At 46.1% G+C, this 25,336-nt stretch overlaps 2 protein-coding genes across 4 annotated transcripts in view; both read left to right on the top strand.

Moving 5' to 3' along the window:
• Window positions 1–17,702, top strand: part of LOC143100401 (plakophilin-4-like) — a 94,337-nt gene extending 76,635 nt beyond the window's left edge. For all 3 annotated transcript variants that reach the window (XM_076263552.1, XM_076263551.1, XM_076263550.1), the window contains 11 exons: window positions 5,583–5,766; window positions 6,779–6,896; window positions 8,055–8,246; window positions 8,627–8,800; window positions 9,914–10,064; window positions 11,736–11,928; window positions 12,822–12,906; window positions 13,141–13,258; window positions 13,371–13,502; window positions 15,204–15,277; window positions 16,472–17,702. In XM_076263552.1, the coding sequence (XP_076119667.1) occupies window positions 5,583–5,766; window positions 6,779–6,896; window positions 8,055–8,246; window positions 8,627–8,800; window positions 9,914–10,064; window positions 11,736–11,928; window positions 12,822–12,906; window positions 13,141–13,258; window positions 13,371–13,502; window positions 15,204–15,277; window positions 16,472–16,717 (1,667 nt within the window). In that variant the 3' untranslated portion in view covers window positions 16,718–17,702. The remainder of the gene's footprint in view (window positions 1–5,582; window positions 5,767–6,778; window positions 6,897–8,054; window positions 8,247–8,626; window positions 8,801–9,913; window positions 10,065–11,735; window positions 11,929–12,821; window positions 12,907–13,140; window positions 13,259–13,370; window positions 13,503–15,203; window positions 15,278–16,471) is intronic.
• Window positions 17,703–19,132: 1,430 nt separating this feature from the next.
• Window positions 19,133–21,920, top strand: LOC143100400 (death-associated protein-like 1 homolog). Its single transcript, XM_076263549.1, has 4 exons — window positions 19,133–19,253; window positions 20,337–20,424; window positions 20,763–20,826; window positions 21,221–21,920. Exons 1-4 carry the CDS (start codon window positions 19,157–19,159, stop codon window positions 21,335–21,337), a joined length of 366 nt encoding a protein of 121 aa, XP_076119664.1. The 5' UTR covers window positions 19,133–19,156; the 3' UTR covers window positions 21,338–21,920.
• Window positions 21,921–25,336: the final 3,416 nt, after the last annotated feature.

Here is a 25,336-nt window from a genome sequence, read left to right as displayed (position 1 = left end):
CCAACGGCTACTTACTGAAATATGACTCCATCCCCCCCTCCTCCTTTCATTCTCTATCCTCTCTCTCTCTCTCTCTCTCTCTCTCTCTCTCTCTCTCTGTTGAAGGTAGTGTGTATAGAGAGCTGTCACCCTGCATAGTGTGCAAAAGCAGAGAAGCACCCTGCATTCCTTTCCCGGTTGATATGAGGCAGAAGACTCGATGTTTACGGTCAATTCAGCTGCTGTTTATTTTTGCTGCTTAGTTTGGGTCAAGAGGGGGGAACTCAAGTAGGGTTGAGGCAGACAAAGAGTCACAGATACTTCAGGCTTAGTTTGTGTTAAAGGAAATCTCTCAGACTGAGTGTCTTTCCGGAACCTTCTCCTGGCTGGCTCCTGCTGTTCAGAGGAGTTAGTTTTGACGTTAACGCGCGAGACTCCTGTACACGGAAGGGCGGTGCGGGTTAATTGGCAGCCGATATGCCGCTGCGTCGACTAATTAGTGGGGGTCGGCGGAGGACCGTCACCTCGCTGTAATCAACGGCTTCCAGAAGAGTCGGTGTCTGAAGGCTGCCATCCGCTGCCGTCATTCCTCCCCTCCAGGCGTGACTGAGTGAGCTGACAGGAATAACTCTAGCAGCTCGAACGGCATGGGGTTGGATCTCTCACAACACAGTCCATCATGTCATGAGAGCAAAGTTGGGAAAGTGTGTGTGTGTGAGCGTGTGTATATGTGTGTGTGTGTATGTCTCGGTGGGTGTGTGTGACTTGAACAAATCTGACAGGAGGTTTTGTACCCGGGATGTCACTGACCTCACATCGCCTGCATCTCTGTGTGTAGACTACACCTCCCTCCCTTACACACACACACAAACACACACACACACACACACACACACACACACACACACACACACTCTGAGCTGAGGGTCAGGGAGGCCAGGTCTTGGCCTGTCTCCATTGGCTCCAGCCATACCAGCCTCTACCCTGCAGTGAGACTGTGGGATCTGACCCTGAGCACACACACACACACACACACACACACACACACAACGGTTGGGTCACCTGTCCTACGGGAATCACCCAGACCCCACCTCCCTACCCAGGACATGTGACCCAACCACCAGCTGGGACTGAGACAGGACAGGGATAGCCACTCTCCAAACAACTGTGTCCACAAAGCTGCTGCTGGACCATTGGACTCCCCTAACACACACTCCACCACACACAAACACACATAGGGGGAGCGAGCACTGGCCTCACCTTACACACACTCACACAGGAATGTTTACATTGTGTAACACTGAAAATAGGAGAACGGGAGGACCATTGCTCTTTGGTCTGCTCTGGATCTGGTGCGTGTGTGTGTGTGTGTGTTGTCAGTCAATGCTTCTACTGTTTGGTCTCTCTCATATGCATATATATACACCTCTTCTTTCCCTTTCTCTGGGTATGTTTTGCATGCATGACTCCTCTGTGTGAGTCTTTGTGTGTGTGTGTATGCCTCTGGGCTCTTTAACCTTGTTTGGCCGCCGTTTGTTTGGAGCTGATGGAGGAAATGAGCTCCGCCGTTCTTACATTACAGTTCATGTGGGAGTGAGCAGCTCTGAGACCAGCCAAGCAAGACCAGAGTGCAGTCTCTCTCTCTTTCTTTCTCTCTCTATCTCTCTCTCTCTCTCCTTCCTTCTCCTCATTTTCTTTCCTTCTCCTTTCATTTCTCCCTCTCTCTCTCCCTCCACGCCCTCTCTCCCTCCTCTTCCCTCATTCCACTCCCCAGATGGAGGGGAGGCTAGTGGGAAGAAACAGGAAAACAGACCGTGGTGTGGTCCAGCCAAGGGGTGTGGACACACAGCCACTCCTCTGCTTCCTAGAGCATAAGAGAGGAGAAGGAATGGGGGAAAAAAAAGAAAGAGGGGAAAAGCGCATGGGTGTGAATTCTCACAGAGTGTTCACCACACTGCTCCATACTGCCCCTGTGGGCTGCCGGCGGTACTGCAGGCTTTAATTAAGAGGAAGCTACTGAGTTACTCCCGTCCATAATAAGCAGGAATTAATTCAGTGTGGCCTGATTCGTGTTTGCCTTAAATGAAATCCCCTCACTCAATTTGGCAAATGAAGTGGCGGGCTTCAGAGGAGATGCAGAAATGAGTGGGGAAGGATATGCACAAAGCACACTCAGTGGCCCGAGCTGTTCGGGGAGGTTTCAGCAACCTATTGGAATGCCTCTCAAGCTGTCTTTTACTGAGAGGAGTGTGTGTGTGTGTGTCTCTCTCTCTGTGTGTCCCTGTGTGTGTGTGTGTGTGTGTGTGTGTTTCTCTCCCTCTGTGTGTGTGTGTGCACGTACAGTACACACGTGCACAGATGGCATATACCCACCCCGACGAGAGCTGGTGTGTCACACTAGTGGGGATCCACTAGTGTGTGTGTGATTGTGTGTCCGTGACTAAAGATTGTGCACGTGTGAGTGAGTGGGTGTGTGTGGGTATGGAGGGGCTGGAGGGGCTGGCCATCGTCTGCAGTGACCGGACACATCCTGCCATGGTGGACATATGGCCCCGCTGATTTCCACCAGGCCAAAGCCCTTCGCCTGCATAATGAGATTATTGATAGACTGGACTTCAGTGCAGTCAGTGATCTAACCATCCAGTTCCCCTGCACACACACACACACACACACACACACACACACACACACACACACACACACACACACACACACACACACACAGAGATGTATACTCCCATTAGCCCAGGCCTGACACATCAGCACTCATCAGGTTGGGTATAGATGGTCTGAGCCTCATTCACGGAGACACTAACTAAATAACGTGCTCAGTTAAGATTTCATTACAGCCAGAATGGACTCTCTCTTAGCCAGATCTGTGGCTCGCTTGCTCTCTCTCTCTCTCTCTCTCTCTCTCTCTCTCTCTCTCTTTCTCTCTCTCCTTCACATTCTTCTCCTCTCTCTCCTCCTCTATTCCTCTCTTTTTCCCTCTCTTTCCCCCTTTCCTGTCCATCACACACAAATCCAGGTCATGATGAATCTTTCCTCAGGAGTTAATTTACCGACAGGTCACTGGCTTTGGTGCTTCTTAGATGTATGCGATGATTCGTGTGTGTGTGTGTGTTTTTGCAGAAGCTTTCAAGTGTGTGTGACTCAGCCGTGATGAATCCGAGAGGAGTTCACACTTGCCGTTACAGCTGGCTGTGGAATACGACACGTGGGCTCTGCTGGGCTGATGGGGGGGGGGGGGGGGGAGTGTAGTCTCTAATGCCCCTGTGGTCTGTGAGTGGTGGGGGGTTAAGTCTATGTTGACCATACTGCCCGCTGCACTTCTCAGGGCTGGACTAATAGGAAACAGCTTTGATGTCCCTCTGAGGGCTTTAATTAAGGTGGGTGGGCCGCCTTTGTACCGTGGCTGTGAGTGATGGCTGTTTAAGACCACAGCTGACAGACAGCAACTACAACAGATCCCCCCCATCAGCAAGAGCCTGCTACCCTTTGTAGTGGACACACACACACACACACACACACACACACACACACACACACACACACACACACACACACACTTATAGTGTAAGAGAGAGAGCACACCTGCTTTTGGTATGATGAAACTCTACTATAAAATCCTAGGAGCGCTGAATCACTGTTATTCCATGAGGTCATTCTCACCAGCATTTACCAGCTCCCTCGGTCAGTGCGAGGCCGAGCCGTGGATGATTAAGGTCCTCCAGCTGCTGTGCTGACTTACAGTAGATGCCTCAGGCGTGTACCCGTGTGTGTGTGTGTGTGTGTGTGTGTGTGTGTGTGTGTGTGCGTGTGCGCACGTGTTTGCGTGTGTATGCTACACACACGCACACACACACACACACACACACACACAGGTTTGGGGAAGGCAGAGCCTGTTTTACAGAGATAGGTCAGAGGCGTAGGTGGCATCTGGTGGTGGTAGTGATGATGATGATGATGATGATGTCGATGAGGCGGGTGATGAAGCAGCTGTTGGGGAGTCAGCTCCAGCAGTTGGCAGTGCACAGCATGGATAAGTAGGCAGCCATTATAAATCCAAGTTATTTTTCCATTGTGTGTAGTGTAAAATAAAATTGCTTTGTTGGTGGTATTTGTTCAGACTGAGCACGGCATATTGGAGGGTAGGCCCTGAATTTCTTTTTTGTTGTTTTTTTTTCCCCTACCAAAAACAGGTGTAGTTGTTTTTTTTTTATCCAGTGACTCATTTTTCTTATTTGCCCTATGTTCACTGAAAGCAGGCTTCATTATTGGGTACATTAAATGCTTGGAGGGAGAGCGAGGCAAGTTAAATGTCAAGCCAGAGATCTAGGAACACAGCGGATGTGTGTGTGTGTGTGTGTGTGTGTGTGTGTGTGTGTGTGTGTGTGTGTGTGTGTGTGGGAATGGAGGGGTTGCACACACACACAATCTGTGTGTGACTGTCTGTCTTTGGTATACTGTTGGCATCTGCCTCGCAAAGTCTTTCTTGGCTGGCAATACAGGAGCTTTTATCTTCAATGGTGATTTAATTGAAAGGGAATCAAGACATGGCAGATAGAGAGGAGGGGGGGGGTGAGAGGGAGAGAGAGAGGGAGATAGATAATGCAGTCAAGGGAATCTCTTGGCACACACTCACACTCCCTTCCACAGACACACACGCAATCTATCTCTCCCATGCTTCTGCCAGCTTGTCACTCATGCGCACGGAACCGGTGTGTGTGTGTGTATGTGTGTGTCTACACCACATACACATCCATCTGTGTGTGTATGTGTGTGTCTACACCACATACACATCCATCTGTGTGTCTCCCATTACGAGCGCCCGTGCTCCTCAAGGTTACCAGCACCCATCAGAAGCGTTAGTCTGAGCCTCTGGTAAGAGCCAGCTAATTAAGGCTCCTGTCGCACACACCGAGTAATCCCCCACATACACACATACACACACACACACACACACACACAGCGCCATCAAAGAGCACCCGAATCAAGTCCATTAAGCGCTATAAATAGCTGCCAATCTGCCTGCCATATGGAGACGTGATGTAATGTTTAATGATGTGTCCTTCTGTATGTGGATCAGTGTGGGCAGTGTTGTCATACTCACTCCAGCGTCAACTCCATTACCAGAGGGCCGTAATGTGTTGTGATGTTGTGTTAGGAACATGAGCCGTGTGTGTGTGTGGCTTGTGCAAGTCATTAATGTGTGTGCTCAAATGTGTCTTGAGTGAGACTTGAAACCTCAGTTTGTGTGTGCGTGTGTGTTTGCTTGTTTGTGAGTGTGCACCAAGGTGGTGTTGGCAGGTTTTGTTTCCATGCCTGTGTGTATCTGGACGTGTGTGTGTGTGTGTGTGTGTGTGTGTGTGTGTGTGTGTGTGTGTGTGTGTGAGTCTGCACTCCCACAGTGGAGATCTATAAAAAAAAAAAACTTGGGAGCTGGCAGCTCCTGAAGGGTGACCTGACTCCATATGACAGCTCACAGAGCTGGACCACAGGCATCTCATCATCTTTCTCTCTTTCCCTCCTCCCTCTCTGTCTCTCCCTTTCCGCTCTCTTTTTCTTCCTCTCTGTCTCCTCCATCTCTCTCTCTCTCTCAGGGGTGTTGTGGAACCTGTCCTCCTGCGACGCGGTGAAGATGACAATCATCCGGGACGCCTTAACTACTCTGACCAACACTGTGATCATCCCGCACTCCGGCTGGAGCAGCTCCTCGTTCGACGACGACCACAAGCTCAAGTTCCACTCCTCCCTGGTGCTGCGCAACTCCACCGGCTGCCTGAGGTAACGGCCACATCACGCAGGGCAACACTGCCCCCCCGTGGAGCTGTCGCGCTACTGCACCCGTATGTCTGACATGGTGCCTGTGACCTACATAGGCTCTTACACATATGGGCCCAATTAAAGAGCGCACTTTTTTATACCATTCCTGGAGGTATTTTAAAACTCCAACATGAAGCCATACATCATTCCATAGTTGTAGGTTCCTTTTCATATATACCACTTAATATGTAGGTCAACTTTTGGGGTATGCATAAAACTCACTCAACTGACTTCAGATTGTATAGAAAAAGTTCTGACTTTCTTTAATTATAGTTTGTTGTGGCATGTAGTAATGAAATCAAAGTCAAGAATTTGTGTACATCTTTGACCTGTGCTGTGGTCTGGAAGATTGCGTAACACTCCAAGCCCCTAAACACCCACACACATGCCATGCCTACACCACAACATAGACTCCAATTACTCTTCTGTATCGGTTAGGGTTCTCTTACACAGAGACTTGTTCCAAGGTTCTTTTAGAGTTTACTATGCATTCTTTTTTTTCTTTACTATGCATTCTGTTTTCTTTTTCCTCTTTTCTGTCTCCTTTCTCCATTCCGCTCTGCTGTTGTGTCCTGTGCCTGTGGTTGTGTAGATAGGGCTGTAGGTCTCTGACTGCCTCTCCTGTGCCAGCCCTCTGGCTACACACAGTACTCATGCATTATGGATGGGCCGGTCAACACGTCTAACACTCACCTCTGTTGCCTTGTCGCATTCTCACACACAGACAGACACACACACACACACACACACACACACAAACGTCACAATGTTTTCAGAAGGGAACTAACTGACAAGTCTATGATTACATGTTTTTGTGTGTGTATGTTGACATGAAGAGGGGGTTAGAATGCAAGAGCATGTGTTTGCACGCTTGAACATTGAGTACTCATGTGTGTGATTATGTTGATATACTCTTCAGGTGTGTGTGTGTGTGTGTGTGTGATCGTCCTGACTGTGTGTGTTTGTGTTGCAGGAATCTTAGCTCGGCTGGGGAGGAGGCCAGAAAACAGTTGCGTGGCTGTGAGGGGCTCGTCGACTCCTTGCTCTACGTCATCAAGGCCTGTGTTAGCACCTCCGACTTTGACAGCAAGGTGTGTATTACACACACACACACACACACACACACAATTTATCTCCTTCATTCTCTCACTTCACACAAACAGTTCTCATTCTCATTTGATCACTCTCTCACACACATGCAGACAGACACTGCACATTTCCCAGTCCTTTAGCTTCCAGTGGAAGAGAGATTCTACACTTCCTTTGATACAGTTTGTCCAATAATCCACGACTCTCATGGTCAACCAGCTATTAATGGACACTAGCAATCCACGATTCTTATACACACACACACACACACACACATACACACTGCTTTCAGACCTACGTGTAAGTCCGCATATTCTGTGGATGTCAAGCGGTTGGGCCGTATATCTGAACAACATAACCGGCTATTTGGAATTCCGAACTTAGCCGGCTCCTACACTACTCCCCTCCTAGTATTTTCGACGGGCATTATTTAAATGAGCTCGTGTCTGAACGAAGCGAAGAACATGCGTAGATTCTGTTCATGTGCGTGTTCAACCACGTTCAACCTGTTCAACCACGCAGAACAGATTCTGTTCATGTGCATCGGTGTCGTTCACACACAATGTCCGCATGTTAGCATCATATCTGAACCACCCGAAAGGGTTGGACCTCCGTTTGACATATACTGCGGAGGTTGCGTCTGAAAGCAGCTACTAGCGCTGCCACATGTTGATGAGTCTGTTAGCACCATTCCCTAGTGTGTGCTTTGTGAGCACTTTGGCAGTACAAAGTGGAGCACGCGTAGGGGCATTAAAACTCTTTTGTTATTGCTGAGGCCTCTTTTAAGTGTGCTTTCTTTAATCTGATGAGGGATGATATAGCCCATGCTTAATGAGTTAGTCCCACCAGCAGCACTGCCAGAGTGTGTGCAGGGCGTAAAGCTGTCTCTCTCTCTTTATCTCTCTCTCTCTCTTTCTCTCTCTCTCTCTCTCACTCACACACACACACACACATGCAAAAACACACACACACACGACAGGCATACAATTTAATTATGCCCCCTGTGAAAAATGGCCTATTTTGCATGTCTGTACAGATTGTTTGTGGTAGGATGCCGCTATCTAATAGCCCCAAGACAAGAAAAACTTGTTAGACAACTATATACAGCAGATAAATATTAAATATTAATTTCTCTCACACTCCCTCTTTTCCTGTCTTAGATTGTGGAGAACTGTATTTGCACTCTGAGGAACCTTTCGTACCGGCTGGAGCTGGAGATCGCCCCATCGCGATTGGTCGGCACTCAGGAGCTCGATGGCCTGTTGGGGTCAGAGTCGCCCAGTAAAGAGGTGGACTACGGCTGCTGGGGTCGCAAGAAGAAAAAGAAGAAGAAAGACTCGCATGAAGACCAGGTGTGTGTCTCTCACTCACACACACACACACACACACACACACACACACACACACACACACACACACACACACACACACACACACACACACACACACACACACACACACACACACACACACACACACACATACCTACATTCCAGGCCAATGAGAGTGCCCCAGGGAGGATTTAGAGGGAGCTCCTGAGTCTCTTCATCACTTAGTGCCAGATGGAGCCCCATGAGATATGAGAAGTTTTCAACCTTTAGCTTGGGTGTGTGCTCATCTATATGTGTATGTTTCTATGTGTGTGTGTGTTTATGTGTTTTCATATGTCTGTGTGTGTGTGTGTGTGTGTGTGTGTGTGTGTGTGTGTGTGTGTGTGTGTTTCTGTACCTAGTGGGACGGCGTTGGCCCCATCCCTGGCTTCTCCAAGTCTCCCAAAGGGGCGGAGATGCTGTGGCACCCGGCGGTGGTCAAGCCTTACCTCACCCTGCTGGCCGAGAGCTCCAACCCCGCCACGCTGGAGGGCGCCGCAGGGTCGCTACAGAACCTGTCAGCGGGCAACTGGAAGGTGCGTCCCCTCAAGCTACTCACCTGCACATCCCTAATGCGTTGAGATCTCACAAGCTACTCACCTGCACATCCCTAATGCGTTGAGATTTCACAAGCTACTCACCTGCACATCCCTAATGCGTTGAGATTTCACAAGCTACTCACCTGCACATCCCTAATGCGTTGAGATTTCACAAGCTACTCACCTGCACATCCCTAATGCGTTGAGATTTCACAAGCTACTCACCTGCACATCCCTAATGCGTTGAGATTTCACAAGCTACTCACCTGCACATCCCTAATGCGTTGAGATTTCACAAGCTACTCACCTGCACATACCTAATGCGTTGAGATTTCACAAGCTACTCACCTGCACATCCCTAATGCGTTGAGATTTCACAAGCTACTCACCTGCACATACCTAATGCGTTGAGATTTCACAAGCTACTCACCTGCACATCCCTAATGCGTTGAGATTTCACAAGCTACTCACCTGCACATCCCTAGTGCGTTGAGATTTCACAAGCTACTCACCTGCACATCCCTAATGCGTTGAGATTTCACAAGCTACTCACCTGCACATCCCTAATGCGTTGAGATTTCACAAGCTACTCACCTGCACATACCTAATGCGTTGAGATTTCACAAGCTACTCACCTGCACATCCCTAATGCGTTGAGATTTCACAAGCTACTCACCTGCACATCCCTAATGCGTTGAGTTCTCACAAGCTACTCACCTGCACATACCTAATGCGTTGAGATTTCACATTTTGGTCATCACGTTTTCTGGAAGGAGTAGCTTCTTTGTGTGTCACTTTCCAGAAGTCATATGTGGAGAACATAAATCAAGCACTCCCCATTCTGTGTAGTAGAAACCAACTTTTCTCACTATCTTCCCTCTCTCTCTCCCCCCCTTCCCTCTTTCTCTCTCTCTCTCTCTCTTTTTCTCTCTCTCTCTCTCTCTCTCTCTCTCTCTCTCCCCCTTCACTCTCTCTCTCTCTCTGTCTCTCTCTCTCCCCCCCTTCCCTCTTTCTCTCTCTCTCCCCCCTTCCCTCTCTCTCTCTCTCTCTCTCTCTCTCTCTCCCCCCCTTCCCTCTCTCTCTCACTCTCTTTCCCTCTCTCCACTGCAGTTTGCGGCGTACATCCGTGCGGCGGTGCGTAAGGAGAAGGGTCTGCCCATCCTGGTGGAGCTGCTGAGGATGGACAATGACCGGGTGGTGTGCTCCGTGGCCACCGCCCTGAGGAACATGGCTCTGGATGTCAGGAACAAGGAGCTGATTGGTGAGAAACCACACAGCAAAGCATATATCCACTGCACAAACATGCTCATGTACACTGCGAAAAATAAAATCGAACCAACTGTAATTAATCTTTATATGAAGATCAAAAAATCTATTTGGTATTGTTTTTAGTATGAAGAGACTTACCTACTGCTCTCTCGAAAGATCATTTTGACTTCATTTAAATAGAGTTTGACTTATTTTAAGGAGTCTTATTAAGACAAATTTGCTTAACAAATAGCACTGGCACTGGCAGCCAAATTTGCTTGTTTTTAGGACAAATTTGATTAACACACTGGCAGACAAATTTGATCTGAGATGTCTTAAAATAAGTTAAACTCTTTTTAAATTAAGTCAAATGATTTTACGAGAAAGCGCTAGGTAAGTCCCTTTATGCTGAAAACAATACCAACTAGATTTTTTGATCTTGATGTACAATGTACTTGGTTAGATTTTATTAGATAGAACAGTTTTTGCAGTGTATACATCCATCCATCCATCCATCATCAAACTGTAAATACACATGTCCATACATCCAGCATGGCGATCATAAATGTCCACTGCAAAGGTGTAACCTATTCTACTCTGAAAAGCAGTTAGTTGTGTCTAGAAAGTCAATTGTTTGTCTATGAAAGCTCCAACAAAGAGAAAGAAACCTTTCAAATACGGAAAGCAATTACTCATAAGTCACTGGCAGGCAAGATGGTCTAATTGTTTGCAACACCATATCGTGCGAATAGTAATTGGCATGGAAATTTGAACGTCAGAACCACTGAGCAGGCCCCAGTAGGAGATGCCTGCCAAGTTGTGTGAGCACACACACACACACACACACACACACACACATCTGATTCAATAGGAATGATGTAGACACAATTTAGTGGAAACAAGAGGAGGATTGTGTACTTGAGTGAATTAGAGGGTAACAATAAACTCCGATCGTCACAGTCGAATTACATCCCAATCCTGCTGCTCTCCGCCTGTGTGCCTCGACGGAGCAGATTTTATTAGCAAACAGTGGAAATAATGAAGAGGTTGGCTCCTACCGAAACAAGCCCAGGGCACCTAATGAAACATGCCGGTCTCAAAACAACGCAGGAGGAGCTCGTGAACAAGAAAGGGGGAAGGAGAAGGGAGAAGGGTAGGGTTTTTTTTTTTTCCCCTTTTCTCCTCTCTGTCGGACTCGGCGGATTGAGGATTGCAGGGCTTCCTCCTCCTGAGACTGCAGTGCGGTGTGTGTCCTTGAGGACGGACTCGTGGTGGGCGGCCAAAGCAGCCACGGCGGCACTGCTCTCTCTTCTCTCTGCATAAACATGATCCTACAGTAGAGAGAGAGAGAGAGAGAGAGAGAGAGAGAGAGAGAGAGAAAGAGTGTAACAAAGAGTGGTTGTAGTAGTAATTTATGTTTAATACCATACCAGCATCTAGAACCATATTAATTGGAGATTAACAAACACATAAAATTACACAGACATATTCTAGAGAGTAAAAAAGAAAAAGAGAGAAGTACACTGTGTTCTTTGGTGAACCGTAGCCCGGAGGAGGGCTCGTGTATACATTGCAAGCACACAGGAATGGATTACGTAATATTTGATGTATGTTACCGCCACACTAACTTCCCCCCCACCCTTCCCCTTTCCCTCCCTGAACTGTGTGTGTTTGTGTGCAATAGGGAAGTATGCCATGAGGGACCTTGTCAACCGGCTCCCAGGGGGCAACACCACCCAGCTGTCGGACGAGACGGTGGCGGCCATTTGTTGCACTCTCCACGAGGTCACCAGCAAGAACATGGAGAACGCCAAGGCCCTGGCCGACACGGGGGGCATCGAGAAGCTGGTGAACATCACCAAAGGCCGGGGAGAGAGGTGGGCCACTGGGGCCGGGCTGGGCTGGGCTGGGCTGGGTGTGCTGGGCCGGGCTGGGCTGGGTGTGCTGGGCTGGGCCGGGCTGGGCTGGGTGTGCTGGGCTGGGCTGGGCTGGGCTGGGCTGGGCCGGGCTGGGCTGGGTGTGCTGGGCTGGGCTGGGCTGGGCTGGGCTGGGCTGGGCTGGGCCGGGCTGGGCTGGGCTGGGTGGTTGGCTGTGCTGGGCTGGGCTGGGCTGGGCTGGGCTGTGCTGGGCTGGGCTGGGCTGGGCTGGGCTGTGCTGGGCTGGGCTGGGCTGGGCTGGGCTGGGCTGGGCTGGGCTGGGTGGTTGGCTGTGCTGGGCTGGGCCGGGCTGGGCTGGGCTGGGCTGGGTGGTTGGCTGTGCTGGGCTGGGCCGGGCTGGGCTGGGTGGTTGGCTGTGCTGGGCTGGGCCGGGCTGGGCTGGGTGGTTGGCTGTGCTGGGCTGGGCCGGGCTGGGCTGGGTGGTTGGCTGGCTGTGCTGGCAGGCTGGAGCCAGAGAGAGGAATGAATGCTATGTCTCACCTCCTGTGTAAACAGTTAGCGACCATAGCACCACAGAGGGTTATGTAAAGCTTTGCAAATAGCCACAGATTTATGAGACACGACTCGGCCAACCTCCCTCAGAGTCTGTTAAGCTTCACGTTTCTGTCCCATACTGATGATGTCTAACACAGACATATGCATCCAGATAAACTCAGTGATGTAGCACATAAGCACAGATTAAACTGCATTTGGGTATCATAAAGCCATGGTTTCAGTAAGGGCCTGTCAGTTCTTAGTAACATGAGTACACCGCAAGATTACTAATGAGTGAGTATTTGTGGTTAGTCTCAAAATGAATGTTACTAATAAATGATTGAATATGTTTGCCTCAGGTTCTCCATGAAGGTGGTGAAGGCTGCAGCACAGGTGCTGAACACTCTCTGGCAGTACAGAGACCTGCGCACCATCTACAAGAAGGTGAGGGGGAGATGAGAGGCACTGCAACTGCTGACCGAAATGAACTTTAGCATTTTAAAGCCTTTTGCCCTCTGGGAGTTTACTTTGCTCCTTTCCAATAAAAGAGGAATGCTCTAACAGCATATTTTATCCCCTCTCTCTTTCTTTCTCTCTCTCTCTCTCTCTCTTTTTCTTTCTCTCTCTCTCTCTCTCTCTCTCTGTGTTGTTTGCGTTTGTCTGTGTGTGTGTTGTTAGGATGGATGGAACCAGAATCACTTTGTCACCCCAGTGACGACGTTGGAGCGCGACCGGTTCAAGTCTCAGCCCACTTTACCAACCAGCACCCTGCAGATGTCCCCAGTCCACCAGTCTGGTGAGCCCCGCTGGCCCCTACAGCCCTGACTCGCTTATGATGATTAAACCGCCCGGTGTTGACATGCCTGTGAATAACTCTGTGATGGGTGGTGTTTGGTTTGTGTTTGCAGCGGGCAGTGCCACCTCCTCTCCTGCCATGCTGGGCATCAAAGAGCAGCGCTCCGACTACCAGAGGGCCCCGTCAACTATGCAATTTTATAACTACCAAGGCGACAACAATGTACATAAAAACCAATACACAGGTGAGTGTGCAACCTGCAAAACCACAGTAGAATTCCTGCCCCAGCTTTGGACATACCAGTGTTTATTAAAGTTTTTCTTTGTGGTAGGATTCATTCTTAACATTTTTGAGTATGCATGTGTTCTCCCTAAGGTCATGCCAACTCTCATACTGTTGAGAATTACAGGAATGTCCTGTAGGCAATATTTAGGCATTCTATGCAAATGTGCAGAGTCATCCCCATGAGCTAGAAACCCATGCAGGCAACCTCTCACACGAGGACACGTGTACACACACACACACACACACACACACACACACACACACACACACACACACACACACACTCCTCTCTGCCTGCTCATCTCTGCTGCAGAGATGGTGAGTGTGCGAGACAGTGGCCTCTGTCCTGCAGGCCTTTTGTTGTGGCTGAGAGGCGGAGGCAGGGGGGAGCTCTGGGCAGTGGGGGTCAGACTGCCAAGGCTCTGGGCAGACGCCACAAAGCTGTCTTTGTCTGCCCGTCCCGAGGTGGGGCCGAGATGGGCCGCGGGGACAGATGGACAGAGCCTGGGCCTCGTCGGCAGGGAGCGGAGGGGAGGGAAGGGGAGGGGCAGAGTCAACAGAGCTCCGAGTTCTGGCTGGGACAGTCGCTCACTCACTCACTCACTCCCTCACTCCCAGCCTCACAGACACCCTCCTCCACTCTCTCTCACACACACAGAGGCCCACACACAGGGATACAGATGAAGAGGAAGCGCATGCAGAGTCACTCTCTGGAGTCTATATACGGTCATCAAGCTCTTCCACATGTGTTACAGGCTGCTCATAACTGGAAGGCAGAGCTGTAACACAACACACAGACTCAGGCTGTCAAACATGCTGGCACTAAAACATATATTTACACAAAACATATTTACACAATAAAACACAATATTTACTAAAACATATTTACACAATAAAACATGTGTACATTTCTTGTGCTTTGTACAATGTATGACTCATGCACACAGTCTTGAAATTTCAAACACCTCTATAATAAAATGCACATACACCCATAATGTTAATAGACTAGCATGTAAGCATACAAGCAACCCTGTTACCTTACAAAAATATTAAAATGCACGTTGCCATACCTGTGTGGACATCGGCTGACCCTGTGTACAGACACTCACTCGCACTCATAAAGCCCAAGGGCAGACTGGCCAGACAGTGGATGGGGACGGCTGTAGTCGATGCCACCGCTGTGAAAATCTGCCAAAGAAAATTCCAGCCCACAGGCTCGTCAAACAGCAGCTCTGTCGTCTGGCTTTCCGAGTGTCTTTTGTTATGATGTTATAGCGCCGGATCCAACTGTACCCTCTCCAGGGAGACATGCCAGGATGTTTGTTTTCCTAGCAGCCAGGCAACTCTGCCTCATTGTGTTTCATGGCTGGCTAGCTGGTCTGGCATAGATAGATAGATAGATAGATAGATAGATAGATAGATAGATAGATATATATATATATATATATATATATATATATATATATATATATATATACACACACACACACACACACACACACACACACACACACACACACACACACAAACACACATTATTCATCCTGAGGGAAATTTTAGACATATGTCATGTGTTGCACTGCTGTTGATTGTTTAGAGATAAACAAATACGTAGTGTTGATTTTGTTTTTGTTTTTGTTTGTTTGTTTCATTCCTGTAGGGTCTGCGAAGTCTTCGCCATATTACATTGGGTCCTATTCCTCACCAACACGAGAGGAGCCCAGAAGAACACAGGTAAGGGGCCAGGCTCTACTCTGACCGCCATAGGCCAGTGGCAGCTCTCGAGTGCTGCTCGGCACGAACAACACCCACCTGTAGGAGGGCATAATCTGCCAGATAGGCCCCTCACTGGGGCTCCATAGTTCACCCACAAAGGGAAAGGCTTCTCCAGCCCCTGTTCAGCGCCGCCAGCGTCCCCAGCTTACGCTCTATTCGAGCGTTGCCGCTCACTCGTCACCTCTGTCAGCCATCTATCGATCTGTCCTTAGTCGCCGTCTATCTTTCCGAGCCCTCAGCAAACAATCTCTCTCTCCCTTCTCTCCGCTTTTCAAAAGAGGTGTGGGGCCGAGGGAGGCCGGGGTAGCCGTCTCGCTCTCTCGCTCCTTTGCACTAATGGAAGGAGACGGGACAGGTTGTGCCGCCGGCTTAGAGGGCAGGCCGGAAGGGGGGGATAAGAGGGTGACTCCCGTCAGCTTTTGTGCGCCCCTAAGCGGGTGCGACTGGCTGCACGGGGGGGGTGGGGGGGTTTGGGGGGTTAGGGCACCGCTGGGCTGGGTGGCATCCAGGCACCTGTCAGAGTGTGTGAAGCCTGCAGATGCACACTCACACACTGAGATCCACGACCTGTCAGTGAACAGGGAGGCGGCGTGGTGTCACCGCGCTCGCTATCTATAATTAAAGATGTCCGTCAAGCACACCAGGATGACACCTCTCCGTGCGAGCTAGCCGAGTTGTAGCCCGTAGTCTCTACCCATTACTTTTTAATGCTTTGACAGTGGTAGTCGTGTTGTGTTGGCGTGTTGGTCATCTTTTTATGTGTGTGAAGGACTGCCAAGGATAAAACTTGGTTAAGGTGAGGGGTAAAGTTTCCACAAATACTGAGGGGCAGAAATAAATGATTGACGTCAGAGCTTGAAATGAAGTTAGCAAAGGGTACAGGCAATTACTGTGCAAATGCACAAAACAAAGCATCAATTATGAGTGACCAAAGCCTCGGTACATTGGTGACCTTTGAATATTTAGAATGAAAAAGGATGTCTCAAATTTTCAATAAAAAAAATAAGACTATAACAAACCAAGCAGTTTCAGGTGATAACTCACATCTTTGAAAGCCCAACATCAACATCAACATCAATGTAGGATTATGATGGATCATTTTGAACTATTTTCTTTTTGAGAGAATAATCGTCTGTCCCTTTTACTCCACAGCCACAGTTCTATGGCGATGAACCGGGCAGGAGGAACTATGACACCTACCGAATGTACCTGCAGTCGCCGCATGGCTACGAGGAGCGCTACCTGGAGGACAGTGCCGTGCGCTACTCCACGGCAGACTATGCTCCCCAGCCGCTCGGGCTCAAAGCCACCACTAACTATGTGGACTTCTATTCCACCACACGGAGGCCTTCTTACCGGGCAGAACAGTACCCGGGCTCCCCCGACTCCTGGGTATAGACCAGAGAGCGAGAGAGAGCGAGTAAGAGAGATTATTTTAGAGGCACGGGACCTTTGCCAAGAGGCTCCATGAACTCTTCCACATGAACTTTTATTTTGCGTGTCAGTTTGTCTGTTTTTTTGTTTTGTTTTGTTGTTGTCGTTGTCTCCTTTTTTTATATAAAACAAAGTTAAAGATGAATGTGGCGGTCGTTCAGATGAAATCAGATGGGTGAAATGGAAAGTGAGCCAAAGAAGGAATTCATGGAATGTTTGTTGTTTTTGATTTAAAAAAAAAAAAAAGACATGGAGAGTGAGAGGGAAAGGAAGAATCTTGCAGTGAGTGTGTCGGGACAAAGGGGCGAGGATGCCGGGCGCTAGTGTGCCACAGGCTCCCTGCACTGTGTAAGGGTTTGTGTTTGCTTTTTTCTTTTGAAGACGTAGTTGTGATAGCATGGAGAAAGAGTGAGTAATGTGATTAAAAAAGGTTTGCGATAGAGAATCAGGTGGGGAATGTGTATGTAGGCCAAAATCGATCACCAACATGTATCTGTAAAAAAAAAAAAAGAAGAGAAATAATAATAATCTAATGTCATTAGTTTGTACAGAGGGAACAAATTGTATTCGTACCTATTGTTGAGATTGTGAATGCCACTAAGTCTTGTACATTTCCATCATTGTATTGTAAATACAGAAAAAAAAGGCCACCAGGTTTACGCTCATCAGCACGGATGTGTGCTATGTTGAATTGAATATAGATAAATAAATATATGGAATATGAAGGGTGATGGTGGGGGCAACGTTGGCATTGAAAACACTCTGGAGTAATAAAAAAATCACTTTTGTTTTTTAAATGAATTGTGTAATTTCAGACATTTTTGTGACCTTGCAAATATATAGTATCTTTATTTTTCCATTACCTGTTCAGCACAGTTCATGGGGTCACTCACTGCCATTGACTACAGCAGCAGAAATAAATGTCAATGTTCATTGGCCTGTGCAGAGATTTTCATAACCATATTCATTTGTTTTCACGTCATCCACTCAACAAAGAATTGCTTACCGATATGAAGATAATCTACACTGCTCAAAATAAATAAGGGAACACATTTTCATAGGAGTATAGCATCAAGGTTATCAAACTTGTAAGCTATTGGTCTGGCCAGTTACGTAACAGAGGGGGTTGTGAATCAGTTTCACCTGCTTTGGTGTCATCAAACCCTTCAGACCCATTGTCTGACCCTGTACTGGTGCAGAGGCCCCTGGGTTCCCCCTGGTTCACAACAATGACCGGCCACATGTGGCGAGAGTGTGCAGGCAGTTCCTGGATGATGAAGGAATTGATACCATTGACTGTCCCCCACACTCCCCTGACTTAAATCCAGTAGAACACCTCTTGGACATTGTGTTTTGGTCCATCCAACACCGGCAGGTTGCACCACAGACTGTCAAGGAGCTCAATGATGGCCGTGTCCACATCTGGGAGCAGACCCCCAGGACACCATCCGCCGTCTCATTGTCAAGCATGTGGGGTCCATACGACTACTGAGTACCATTTTGAGTTGCTGCAATGAAATTTAGGCAAAATGGACTAGCTTGTAGCATAATTGTTTCACTTTTTTCATTGATTTTCGTGGGGGTCTTTGAATTCAGCCCTCTGTGGTTGATCATTTTCATTACCAAAAAAGAATGTGCCATCCTTTACCCAGTACACATTACCCAGTCCATATCAGTATAGATATCCAGCATGAGTTTTTTCCCATTGAGATCTGATGTTTTTTCAAAGTGTTCCTTTAAATTTTTTGAGCAGTGTATATGAATTTATCCTATTTGTCATACAATTGGCTACAGCCTAATTAGACTATCTTTTACGAGCAAAACAAAACAAAGAAACACACTCAAGAACACACAATAACACATAGGCTAATGGAGTTGTGTTGTGGTAGGATCAGCATTAAGGATGATCTTTTGGGAGACATATGGTAGCCACTAGACAACAGTTTTAAGAGCATTGTGCGTGTCTGAGCATGCTCTCTTCACGTCAGACCTAAGATACGTTACAATGCGCAAAATAGTTTAAAGCATGGCCCTGCGAGATATGGATAAGAATGTCGTCAAATAATGATATAGTTGTATTTTGAGTGATCGAATGTTTGTTGAGTTTAAAACGAAGAATGCAAAAACATAGCATGTGATGAAAATATGATTGGGGGAGACGTCACATGCTCCGGCCCACCATGATGTACAATGAAAACAAGCAGACTATGGCTGCGTGATAACACGGCTTCATAGATCATCTGGATAAAGTAGTCAGTCTGTTTCCTAGTGGGGCACGGTAGTACACATGACATATAAACGGTGCACACTGCGCAGAGCCTATGAATTTCCTGTTCGGAGGGGCGGATTACGTCACGTTATTTTACGAGTATAAAAACAACGGAGTGGGCGTTGTAGTACTTCATGTACCTTTATTGTGAACAAAACTTCAACATGGTGCAAGTACCCAAAACTGGAACGAGAGAGAATCTTATTCTTAAGGCAGGCCATCCTCCAGCAGGTAGCCTATTTTAATTATTTCTGCTCGATCTCGAAATTGCTCGCCGTTGCAGACATGGTGTGCATGCCTTTGTTTTGTTTTGTTTGTAGAAGACTTCGTCGATTTGCAAGTGCCTAATCTACATGCCCTTTCTAGGAAAATCACTCTTGGTTCTATAAGTGCGTTTTAAAAATCGTATCAATTGTTCCTAGGTGTGCATGCTATGCATGTCTATTTACATTCCCTCACGCATGGCATGGATGGACTTTTTATCCATAGCCGTAGCTGACATTTTGTTTCTCAGCCTACGTTATCAGGTTTTTCGAGTTTCGAAGTTTTGTTTGAATGTTGTTCTTTAGCACGTCAGGGAACACCGACTTGCCAAAGAACACATCTCAGCGGTCATGCTTTTTGTGTTCGTGTAGCTGCAGCGGTAACGTATAGTTTTTGCAAACAATTCCTTGATCACTCACAAACAATATAATACATACTGGATTTTGTCCATTCGTTGTTCAAATGACTTACTACTGATATTGCACAGATACTTGTTGCAAATATTTTAGGGAATAAATAAAGCATGGTATGTAGGCTAGAGTCTACGTCTGAAGTGCATTACAAAATTCGCAAGCAAGTCCTTTGTCGTTTATTTTCCTCTCCGTCTTTCCATAGTTTATTGGGAGGTGGGGTTATTCCTTAACCCTGTGTGTGCTTCCCTGGCCCAGTGTAATATAGGGCATTAGACTAAGTAATACAGAAATGGGGAATTTAATTAAAAATGCAGTAATAATATGGATTATAACCATCCCACCCAATCACTGCTGGGTTGTTTGGAAAATCTCAGCATAACTGATTGGCTCAGCCAGTTTTACTTGTCAGCACCGCAGTAGCACTCCACAGCCCCAAAGTACACAATCAGCCTTTGAAGCCTGAATCCTGTTCATGCCAATGGAAATGCCGAAGCACATTTAGAATTTCCACTCTCCCTGTGTCCTAAATAATGATTCATTAATTTGTGTATGTAAACTACCCTCACTGCCAGGACTGCTTACTGGCTTGTCTGGTGGCCGCTATGTGAATGTATCTGTGATTTCTGTCTGTGTGTAGTGAAGGCTGGGGGTATGCGCGTAGCCAAGAAGAATGCAGATGATGGTGGCCTGCCAGAGGAGAAGACCAAGAGGCCTGAGAAACCCAGGTATGTCAGTCCAAGAGGGTTGAGAATGTCCCTGAGATTAAGAATGTTTTAAGGATTGTATTTTGCCATAGGTTTACAGTCAAAATACATAGTTATTAGACAGATTTGTTGGATGTTTTGGCTGAATTATTGTTTCAGCATGTTTGGCTCATTTTAATAAAAAGATTATGCTCACATCACAATTTGATGGAAACGCTGAAAGTCTCCCCAGTAATGGGTTGATAGTCTTTGGAGTATGGTTCTACTTGCCTCAATTTAAATCCCTCCACTTTGTAAATGTAGCACACAGAGGCTTTTTTAAAATGATGTGTAATGGTCCTTTAAAATTGTTGCTTCAGGTCTACGACCACCAGCTCCAGAATGCAACAAGTCAGTGTTCTGCTGGCTGGAACACTGGACAAGGTTTGTTACTTCTGACTTCACAGCCTTTATGATCAAATGTGATTAGTAGACATTTAATCCATGCTTGGGACTGAATAGGATTGGTGGGATAAGCATAAAAGTACAATGTGCATCATGCATGGCACAGATTTGATCCCATCACTTCCTCATTTAATCATTTGTTTAGAATACTGTTGCTTTTATAAACCAACTAGATTCCCCTGAAGATTTGGAACACACCCTGAGTCAGGAGATGCAACACCTGCACGGTGCTCTGATTTTGGTGCATGTATACAGGAAGTGCACTTTTCTGCTAGACCAAAAGGTCTGTGCTTTTGTCTTAGCCATGTCTTTGTTAAAGTGTGTTTTTTTTTTTTTTTTTTTTTTTTTATTTTTTTTTTTACATTTGTTGCAGCTGGGTCATGACTTTCCAGAGACCCCAGTGAGTGTGCGGCACAGCAAGGTCCGACCAGCCATGGAGAAACCTCATGTGCCACGGACCTTCTTCATCCAACAGCCTCGCAAATGCTGAACGCCCCCCTCAACCACACACACATACAGGCACTCGGCCACGCATACCAGCGTTTGAGTCCCACAGGTCTGACTTGTGTAGTCAACTGTAAGACAAACAGGAAGTAAGGGTGTGCTTTGAAGCATGTTGTGTGCATTGAGGGACTGCCACAGGTTGCCAGTTAATCTTTAACCCTTTCCATTAATGTGACATCTGTTTAGGCTTTTAGATGCAAGTTCTTCTAACCTTGCAGCTTTGGTGCAAGACTGTTTAATATCGCTTAGGTATATTTTGTATGCTTACTATAAACCAATCTTGGTTTGTGCTTTTGACCAGTGTTTCATTACAAGTTCGAGTCATGTTGAAACTGTTTTTGAACTATAAAAAAAGAAGAAAAGGTAAAGTGAACTAGCTTGACGACACTTAAGTCACTGTTCCTGGAATGTCTTTTGTAGCAAGACATGTTTGGCGTTTGTTTACAGCTTTTATATGTTTGCATGGCATTACTTTAAAGGCTTATTTTTGTTGGTTCTCTAAAATTTAATATTTTTTCACTGTCTTGCTCAAGATCTACAACTTCAGTAAAGACTCACATTTCTGCAAATCCAGTTGTTGTTTATTGATACATAACCACCACTAGATGGAGGCAAACATCATGTGTAGGATTACATAAGTCAGTGTCTTAATTACTCTGCAATGCCATACGTGCCATACATACGACACACATATGACTGTTATACACTGCTTTAATTCTACTTTGACATATGTCACCTTTGATCTGATATTCCTTATGTTATTATTTGGTCACTCTCGTTACCGTTACACTCTGCAGCTTAATCTGACCGTTCCTATTGTAGCTGTGCCAAGTATATACTCGTTTTACCAATGTTCCCTCCCAGAGTTTCCACATTAGTCTTGTCTCTCTATCTATCTCTCTTTCTCTTTCCTCCTTCCCTTCCTCGAGAAGCACCCTGCATGTTTATGTACCGCTCACCCATTCCTCACAAAAGCCTCCCTGTGATGAGCTGAGACAGCCCCGAGACCAGTGAATGGAAAAGCGCTTCCATAGGGGAAGAACGGGAAGCCTGGGGTTTTGTCCATTCACACGCTGCCTCTTGAACAAGCACCAGCTATTCCTAATCAAGGGTTTGGATGAGCATGTAAAAAAGACTTTCAACAGCGATGCTGTTTTCCGTGGATACAAAAAAGAGCGATCTGAAAAAATGCCTTGCCACTTATGCGTTACAGGCAACATTTCAGTAGTCAAACTACTTCTAATAAAAACTGGGTTTGATCCTTCAAATACCTTTGCAGATCAAGATATAAGACTGACAGTTTCATGAATTCACCTGAATGTCATTTTAAACAATTAATGTTTTGGATTCTTCCACAAAACACATGACTGTTATAACTTAGCCTACTCAGTGGTCTTTCAAAATAACAATGTAAGACCATAGGGCTGATGGTACTGTATGTGGTATTGGATAACATCTGTCAAAGGAATCAGGTGGGAGAGCAGAGTGGGCCAAGCCAGAGCATATGAACCAATTCTTTGGGAGTCAGATTTCCTCTTGTGCTTGTATCCTTCCTCTACTTTATACTGGGGCACATGCCACTGTCAGATATGGGTGCAGATTGGTCACAGTTCATGTAGTGCGACAGTGATATTGGTCATCAGCTTATCACAGCTTTTCACAGATAGATACAGTACCCTCTAGAATTATTGGCACCTCTGCTTAAACTGATAGGGTCCTTTGCACCATGACCTCGAGTCAAACACCCACCCAGAAGCTGTTTTCCCTTGGTCGAACATTGGTCGAGTAGCGCTATCAGACGAATACAGAAAATAATGGCTTGTGCAGGTGCATATAGAACCAATAGAGTATCTTTAAGTTGACTAAAAACCAGTATAAAAAACAATCTGTTGGTGATTTATTGTATTCTCCCAATGAAAAAATTAGGAAAAATCCAGGGAAGCAAATTTATTTTAAGAAGAAGGAAAATCTCATAAAGAAATAAATATTGTTTTAACTAAAACACGTTGCTCACAATTATTGGCACCCCTGAAAAATCTTATATACAAAACCTAATCCTATCTAATTTCAATTTATTTGTTAATCAGAGTGTCTGTGAACTTTTTAGAAGTAGTTCATGACTTTCTTTTTCACTATGGTATGAAAATAAAGTCACACAGAGGCTAAATTCTCTAGTCATTTTTCAACATCAGAAAGACAAGAGAATACACTAAATTTAAATAAAAAGAAAGTGTGTTGACATTTGTAAGTCAGAGAATGGCTATGACAACTAGTATAGGTACTTTGTTGAAAATGCCTATATTAAAACAATGATTGTTATACAAGTTGTACACTGACTACTTTACATTGTAGCAAAGTGTCATTTCTTCAGTGTTGTCCCATGAAAAGATATAATAAAATAGTCTGCCTAAAATATTTACAAAAATGTGAGGGGTGTATTCAATTGTGTGAGATACTGTATATCTCACGTACATGAAACTCACTCACAGAAATGTCAAGTGATTATGAAGGTCTGCTCATATGATGCATTGACCATGATAAGGTGCTATGGTGGAGTGTGTGCAATGGTAGTATAGAGCAAAAGTGAACAGTGCAGGGATTGAGCAGTGCAATAACTCATAAAAAAACACAATATGGCTGACACTAAGCTTATAATGTATTTGTTTATTTATGACATGTATTGCAGATACAGGACATTTGAATAATTGCTATCTTAGGGGAAAGTGGGTTCAGTAGATGCACATGGGACTGTGGCTCATCAAATATGTCCCGTGAGGGAAATTTGGTCTCTGCATTTATCCCAATCCGTGAATTAGTGAAACACACTCAGCACACAGTGAACACACAATGAGGTGAAGCACACTAATCCTGGCGCAGTGAGCTGCCTGCAACAACAGTGGCGCTCGGGGAGCAGTGAGGGGTTAGGTGCCTTGCTCAAGGGCACTTCAGCCGTGCCTACTGGTCGGGGTTCGAACTGGCAACCCTCCGGTTACAAGTCCAAAGCGCTAACCAGTAGGCCACGGCTGCCCCCTTGAAGGAATCCACCAGAGATAAGGGATGTGTGTCCACAGTCCTGTGATGCTGCACAAGGGCATGTGTGCTGAGAGGAGGATTAAGCCAGACCCTCTGTCTGATTCATTTCAACTACATCAATGGCTGATTTCCATATACCTTCAGGATGAAGACAGTGCCTGTTTAAATGTCCTTCATAAACCCATCTAGGCAAGGAAATTATTCTTGGATATTGCTGACACACAAACAGTGAAGTTGATGCATGATTCATGTGCAATGCAGGCATTTTTTTTTTTATCATTTAGTGTTTGGATTAGGGAGAGGGGGTTAGAGAGAGATCAACTACAGCAGTTGGTTTTGATTGTATTATCATTGCAACAATATTTAGGATTTCTCCCTGCGCAGTGACAAACTGAATTGACAAAGATAAATAAAGTAAAACAATATGAAAATATTAGTAAATATTTAATGGATGTAATAATTATGTGAATGTGGTGGTCAGAGATCCAGTACAATTGAATAACCAGCTGTAGTGATAATGCTGCATTAACTACTTTTGTCCTCATGGTGTCACCAGAGAGTAATTCTCAAAACAACTCTGGATCTTCCAAACCTTCGAGTTACCTCCTGAAGAAGTGAGTGTTGTAATGACAAACATGACAATGGCAGCTAGATAGCCTAATTCACATATATTTAACCTCAGCGTCCACAGTATTCCAGTTTATATTCTACAAATGGTAGACTAGGTTATGGAACATAAGATACTGATTACATGATTACAAAGATGCCTGTTCACTTGAAAAGAAAGGTACGTGGTCACTCTGTCCACGTGATTTAACACAGGGCAAGGGCTTGGAGCAACTTGGCACTGGTGGTAAAACGAAATATTGTCAGTTTCTGAAATGCAGGTAGCCCAATCATTATGGTGAAAGTGACCTTTCAAACACGTCTTGACATTGTTGTATACAAACCC

Source organism: Alosa pseudoharengus, unplaced genomic scaffold (assembly GCF_046254945.1).
Source record: "Alosa pseudoharengus isolate Yale_2024_CS ecotype anadromous, Long Island Sound unplaced genomic scaffold, YU_APseudo_1.1 YU_APseudo_1.1_scf_3, whole genome shotgun sequence".
In the NCBI taxonomy this organism is placed as follows: domain Eukaryota; kingdom Metazoa; phylum Chordata; class Actinopteri; order Clupeiformes; family Clupeidae; genus Alosa; species Alosa pseudoharengus.
Note: the sequence above shows the minus strand (reverse complement) of the source record. Positions and strands in the feature narration are given on the sequence as shown.